This window comes from Callorhinus ursinus, unplaced genomic scaffold (assembly GCF_003265705.2).
Source record: "Callorhinus ursinus isolate GAN/ISIS: 27379988/994484 unplaced genomic scaffold, GSC_fseal_2.0 scaffold23, whole genome shotgun sequence".
NCBI classification, from domain to species: domain Eukaryota; kingdom Metazoa; phylum Chordata; class Mammalia; order Carnivora; family Otariidae; genus Callorhinus; species Callorhinus ursinus.
In genome coordinates this window covers 333,698-340,886 of record NW_027397085.1, presented here as the reverse complement: position 1 = coordinate 340,886, position 7,189 = coordinate 333,698, and the positions used below count along the sequence as shown (strand labels likewise).

Here is a 7,189-nt window from a genome sequence, read left to right as displayed (position 1 = left end):
CAAGAGTGAATGGAAGAAATGATGGCAAAGATAGAAGCAGAAATTTTGGATATTCCTAAATTCCCACACAAAAACAGAGGAATTAGCACAACCAAAAACACATGGACAACATTTGCAACAAAAAGTGGTGCACCCCAAAGTACAAGTGAGTCAGAAGACCTGAACAGGATCAGCATCTATGTGGGAAGAAGCAGAGGGGGGGAAATGAAGCAAATGGCAAATTCATAGAGAAAGAAAGTAGAATAGTGGTGGAAAGTCAGGGGCTGGTGGGAAGCTGTTTAATGGGTACAGAGCTTCAGCTTTGCAAGATGGGAAGAGTTCTGGAGGTTGGTTGCACAACAGTATGGATGTCCTTAACACTACTGACCACAGGGGCACCTGGGTGGCTCAGTTGTTAAGTGTCTGCCTTCGGCTCAGGTCATGATCCCAGGGTCCTGAGATCAAGCCCCGCATTGGGCTCCCCGCTCTGTGGGAAGCCTGCTTCTCCCTCTCCCACTCGCCCTGCTTGTGTTCCCTCTCTCGCTATGTCTCTGTCAAATAAATAAATAAAATCTTTTAAAAAAAAAAAAACACTATTGACTATATACTTTGGTATGGTTAAGGTGGTCACTTTTTTTTTTAAAGATTTTATTTATTCAGGGCACCTGGGTGGCTCAGTTGGTTAAATGACCGTCTTCGGCTCAGGTCATGATCCTGGAGTCCTGGGATCGAGTCCCGCATCGGGCTCCCTGCTCGGCGGGGAGTCTACTTCTCCCTCTGACCCTCCCCCGTCTCATGTGTTCTCTCTCTCGTTCTATCAAATAAATAAAAATAAAAAAATTAAAAAAAAGATTTTATTTATTCATTTGAGACACAGAGATAGAGAGAGAGAGAGCATGAGCAGGGGGAGAGGCAGAGGGAGAAGCAGGCTCCCCGCTGAGCCAGGAGCCGGATGTGGGGCTCAATCCCAGGACCCTGGGATCATGACCCAAGCCAAAGGCCGATGCTTAACCATCTGAGCCACCCAGGTGCCCCAAGGTGGTCACTTCTATATTATGTGACATGCATAATTTAAACACTCACGAAACTAATCTCACATTAATAAAAGGACTAGCAGGATCAAGATTAAATTTATGGGATGCCTGGGTGGCTCAGTCGGTTAAGCGTCTGCCTTCAGCTCAGGTCATGATTAGGGGTCCTGGGATCGAGTCCTGTGTTAGACTCCCTGCTCAGCGGGGAGCCTGCTTCTCCCTCTGCCTGCTCGGCCTGCCGCTCTGCTCTCCCTGCTTGTGCTCACTCTCTCTCTCTGACAAATAAATAAAATCTTTTTAAAAAAAAGATTAAATTTCACACGAAGACATTTTAATAAAAATAGAAATACTATACCATGCTACTAAAGAAAATTTTAAAAACCTACATGAATGAAAAATAATGCTAGATCAGAAGACTTAATGTTGTTATAATGTCAATTCTCCCCAAATTAGTCTAATGACACAATGCCATCCCACTCAAGCCTAAATTTTCAAGGAAAATATAAAAGGTCTAGGAAAGCCATATCTTGAAAAAGGTGGCCCATGTTGGAAGACTTCTACTACCTCCCTTAGAGACACTCTAATTCTCATATTTAAGATAGTGTGGCACTAGCCTAAGAATAGGAAAAAGGAAGCAGTCCACAAAAGCTTTTGGGAGGGGGGTGAAGGAAACAAAAAATTTGGGTTTTCATGTTTATATTTTCATTATCAAGAATCAGAAAAGGTTCTATGAGCTTCAGAGAATGGTGATTAACATCTGAAGGCAACATCTTCAGAAAACACCACATGGAGGATGTTTAATTACAAAAAACACAAAAACCAAAACAACAACAACGACATAGTTTTCCATTTTAAATTTTATTAAAGTACAGAGTTAACAAGTTTTGAGTTTTCTACATAGGAAAAGACTGGTCAACTTCAGATGCTTCATAGAAAAATTAGCATTCAAAAAACAAATATAAACCCACAGTTGCCTTTGTGACTAGAGGGAAGAAAATAATTTTTAAAAAAGTTAACAAAACTCTAACCATATCCAAGACTATTATAAATTTCCAACAGTAAATTTACCACACATATTACATTTCAAATTCTAAGTAGAGCAAAACATAACCACATAATCCGGCTACAGCTAATTGTTTTGGAAAAGTTTTAAAAATTAACAATGTTACAATTATAAAACTTTTCGTAGAATTTTTTTTGCAAAGTAAAAAAAGAACTTAAATCTTTAATATAGGAAAGCAAAACAATCCTCTTAAATTTCTTATAAATAACTCTCAAGACATATATTACACATCTGTTGCAAGCTTTCTTTACCTGAGAGAATTTCCCAGGATCCTTCACCCAGAGGATTACCTTAAAGAGTTCTTCATCATTTTACTCACATAAATATGACTGAACTCCTACAGAAGTGGATTTGGACATATGCGTTTTTAATCTATCCTTACCCAATTAAGTTTTTCTGAAGGAATTTTGCTTAATAACAAAAAACCCTCTTTGGTAAAAGCCAAATATTTCCCCCTTTCAAAATGAATGCCTCTCCAAGTGATTTACTGAGGAAGAAAATTTTAAAGAGATAAAGATCTTTAGAATGACCAGCATTAGTTTGAAAGATCTACGTAACAGCTCTCTAGCTCTGTAACGTAAGTCCAACACGAGCGAGCCCATCTCTGCCTGAAATGCAACACTAGATGAACGTGTCTGAGGCTTTACAAGCATTTTAAAGATGGCAGGAAACATGGTGGCCTTAAGAACAAAGCAGAGGGAGTTAGTTCTATTAGGAGAGTCTCCTACAGAGAATTCCATGAGCTGAGTGACTACTGCACTGTCCCTGATTAAGGAGGACCCAGCGTTCTCTTTGGACAGGCAGGGTCTTAGCCCAAGGTCACACCCTTCTTTGTTATAGATTAAAACTGCTTTCACTTCCAAGAGTAGAACACAAATGTACGCCAAAATGAAATGCTATTTAGAAAGGCAGTCAAAGGAGAAAAAAAGCCAAGGAGGCTTAAACAAAGGCTCTGGAGTTCCCTTTGCAGGGTAACATGAAGCACCAATGGTGATAAACTTCCGGCTAAAATTAAATAAGTACATAATCTTAAATAGGCAGAGGGGGACAATATGGGGGTGAGGGTGGGGATTAGCACTACACGAAGGTCATCCAGAATGTAGGATCCTCTGAGGAACTGGAAATTTAAAAAATGAGGTGTGGGGGCCCAACTGCTGACCATTCCTGATGGGCACCAGAACCCCAAATCTCCAGTAACCCCACCTTCCAACAGTCCACATGCATACAGTCCTTCTACTCCACCAAAGAGCTCCAAACACCTCTGGGGAACAATTCTTTCAGGCGATTCCCCAAGAAACTGAGAGGACAAAAGCAAAACCAACTAACAAATATTACAGAAACTCAACCCAACAAGGACCAAGTTGGGTTTCCCAAAAGCTTTTGACAGAAAAGTCTCCAGCCTTCAGTCAGATGACCCATCTAGGTATACAGCAACATTCCCAGAAGAATCCCTTCCCCCACCTAGTGTTTCTACTCCTGAAAACGAGAAGGGAAAAAATTTCCACATCGAAGGAATAGCACAGAAGAAACATACACATAGAGCTTTTTAAAAAACTTCTCCCTCTTGTATCGCTAAAGGAGTCTGACCAGCAGCTACTGGGAATGTACTTTTTAAAATCATGTACAAAAAGTTGTAGGAAGCAAAATTATTTTAAAAAGAGATCAGTGAATGTATCCAATGAACACCTTCATTACAGCAACTCAAAGCAATTGGCACAATTTTTCCAGTTTCTTAAATCACAACAGCACAAGAATGTGGGTTCTTTACACCCACAAACATTGACTCATCACCTGAGTATTGTTATGACAATGAATAATCATTAAAGTTACCTTATTTATATGCCCTCATTAAAGTTACCTTATTTATATATATCCTAAGGATATATATATCCTTAGGATATATCCACATCTCTCCCATCATTCAGATAAACTTGCTTCGACTCTCAGTTGAGACTAAAAATCAGAGTGACTGCAACTCTGCCTCTCGTGTCAGACTAAACTTCAAGAAGAACTTTGGGCCACAAACCAAATTTTAAGCAGCTCCAAAACATGGGTTGGCTGGGCCAGCTAAAGAAGGAAGTGCTGAGGGCCCTGCCACTGGCAATGAATGCTTTCCTTTCTGTTTCCCTGAGCTTCTTTCTGCAGGGGAAGCCCGCCAACAAAGGCCAGCCAAGGAACAAGAGCCTTGTCAGCTGGACCGTGACCTGCCCTAAGGGCCAGTTCTAAAGTCACATAGCTGGCTGCCCAAACCAGCTAGACCCTGGCAGGAAGAAAACACAATGAAACTAGTATCCCAGCTCTTGATGGGACTCTGCTCGTGGTCTTTCCTAAAGCCAGTCTCAGCTTACCCAGAGCCCTGTGTCACGGCAGCAGCCACTGTGGCAGCTCCTGCCTGGGGGCTGTCCCACACACAACCCATTCCCTCAACCTGTCCCCGGCCCACAGAGCTCCCAGGCCCACTGGCTTAACAGGGGCTGCACGTGGCAGCTTTCCATTTTGTGACACCAGAGACCTTTCAACCGCCAAGCTCAAAGAGCTTCTGGCCTAAAATAAGAAATTGGATGAAGTTTGCAAAAAACAAGGCTCTCACCCATACACAACTGCCTTTAAAAACGAACCTCAAACATAAATAAGGCAAGATTCTAGAGGAATTCATTCACTGAATTTGTTTTCCCGCTTGTGTTCCTGGGAGGAGGGCAAAAGAGCAAAAATGAAGAATTGGACTAATTCCCCACACCAGCATTTTGGCACACAGGGACCCGATTCTGCCCAACTTGGCAGGACACACAAAGTACAGGCCAAGTGTCTCCATTCTCAGACCCTCTGTGCCAGGGAGCTCAAGAGGACCCTTTTCACCCTGCACGAGACATTCCTGGGAGCATCCCCACCGTGTCTCCACTGGGGTCCCTAATGGACTTTCCACTTTCCACCAAGAAAACTCTTCCCTGACTGAGGACGGACATCAACACTGAACACGGATATCTTCTTGGGCAGCTGCCTAAAGTCAAATCTCTTATGAGTATTACTTTACAAGTTCGTATTTTTGGAAATCTCCGTGGATGTTGCTTATGGCTTAATTACATACCCCCCTCCCCACCCCCTCACCCCCCACCGTTTCTTCTACGTATATTTGGCCACTTCTACAACTTATACGAGATAGGCCTTATCTGGTCAGCCCAGTTTGAGGTGCTGCCTGGAATCCTCACCTCAGCAAATCTACTCCAAAAAACCACAGTGAATATTATCATGCACCTTCCAGATCCAGGAAACAAGAGCCCTTTTGCTTTTACAATTGCAAAGGCCTCTAGGTGGAAGAGAAAACCGGCTGACTTTCATAACTGAAAGAGAGGTGCAGCGGGCTTCAGTCAAGGTAAGGTCCTAGAGTATTATTAATATTAATAATACAAACAAGTAAGAACGATAGCCCTCCATCGTTCAGGCAAAGAAAACATGGATATTGTTCTATAATCATGTGACTAACACCACAAATAGGAGTCATAATTATTGCAGGAACTTGGATCAGGAAGGAATAGCATAGTGGGGGCACCACACGGTAGTGACGGCAAATTGTGCTTTTTCACATTAGGGCAAAGACGTTGAGCCCAGAAAGGATGAGGGGACCTCTGAGAAGGGCCAGGGCAGAGTGTGAAGTTGTGATTCCCAGCATCACAGCTTCAAAGGGAAACGTCTGGAGGCCAGGAGGAAACAGCACAAGGGTGGAGTTAAAAGCAGGTGCTTCCTCCTGGACCCTATAAATACCAAGTAGCTGAGAGCAAGGAGCCTGCAGGATGAGTGCTCTCTGCAGAGCCCACTGCAGATGAAGCTCCCGGTCGAGGTGTGGGAGACGGGTCTGCATTCCGTCAGGGGCTGAGGGTTCAAGATTTTGGCAAGTTTTTCTATTCCAAGGATAAGAATGACAAGGTCAGATTTATCCCTGTCATGCCCCAAACTCTGTTTTGGTGAAAAAAAGTACAGAAGGAAAATACTAGCCTAATTTCTCTTCCAGTTTTTAGAGCGGAGACTCACACAAAATATCACTCAGGATCAGCTTGGTTGAAAATTTCAATTCTTTTGGAATAAAATGGTTATTTCTTTTTGATTTTCCGAATTAAACAGCCAAATCAGGTGATTTTTTTTCTTTCTGAAAGCCTTTTTCAGACCCACTCAAACCAGCCAGAGGATGCCAGCTTTTCACGAAGCACCAGTCACGGCTCAGACCCCTGGGACACTTGTTCAAAGGATGTCACTTCCAGCCTGCAGGCCTGCTCAGATCCTCCTCACACAGAGAACTGGCGAGAGGGACAGCAGAGGGGAGCGACCAGGGTCCCCAGGTATAACAGCACACACATCCAGCAGGAGGCCATCTTGACCCAGAAGATGGACCAGCTTCCACTGAAGAAGGTTTCGATGTTGGCACTTTCATAGCTGTGGAAAGGAGAGACAACTGTGGTCAGAGCTGGAAGAGAACAAGGCAGTGAGATATCTCTTCCAGAAGGGGTCTCCCTGCTCCCATCCCCTCCAGCCTTTCTGTTTTTCCTAAAGGCTCAATTCAGATACAACTCACACCATTTAAAGTGTACACCATTTCCCCACCTCCTCCCAGCCCCTGGGATTCACTAATCTACTTTCTGTCTCTCTGGATTTGCCTATTCCAGACATTTCATATAAATGGAATCATGTAGCCTCTTGTGACCGGTGTTTAAGGTTTGTTCATGTGGTAGCACGGATCAGTACTTGATTCCTTTTTATTGCTGAGTGATATTCTACTGCGTGGAGATACCATGCTTTGTTTATCCATTCATCAGCTGATAGACATTTGGGTGGTTTCTACTTTTTGGCTGTGATAAGTGATGCTGCTTAAGTGATATGTGTAAAAGTTTTTGTGTGGCCATACTTTTTTGCCCTGTTGGGCATATACCTAGTATTAGTACGGCCAGGTCATACCATAACTCTGTGTTTAACATTTTGAGGAACTGCCGAAGTGTTTTCCAAAGTGGTTGCACCATGTTTACGATCCTAGCAGGAGTTTTTGTAAAAGGGTTCTAAATTTTTCCCACATTCTTGACAATATCTGTTATTTTCTGCCTTATTAATTATAGCTCCCTCCATCTTTTAA

General features: G+C 42.9%; 1 protein-coding gene across 3 annotated transcripts in view; it reads right to left on the bottom strand.

Moving 5' to 3' along the window:
* Positions 1 to 1,849: 1,849 nt before the first annotated feature.
* The window catches only part of SERINC5 (serine incorporator 5), a 99,275-nt gene continuing 93,935 nt past the window's right edge, over positions 1,850 to 7,189 (bottom strand). For all 3 annotated transcript variants that reach the window (XM_025892532.2, XM_025892671.2, XM_025892672.2), the window contains one exon: positions 1,850 to 6,498. In XM_025892532.2, coding sequence (XP_025748317.1) covers positions 6,351 to 6,498 — 148 coding nt within the window. In that variant the 3' untranslated portion in view covers positions 1,850 to 6,350. The remainder of the gene's footprint in view (positions 6,499 to 7,189) is intronic.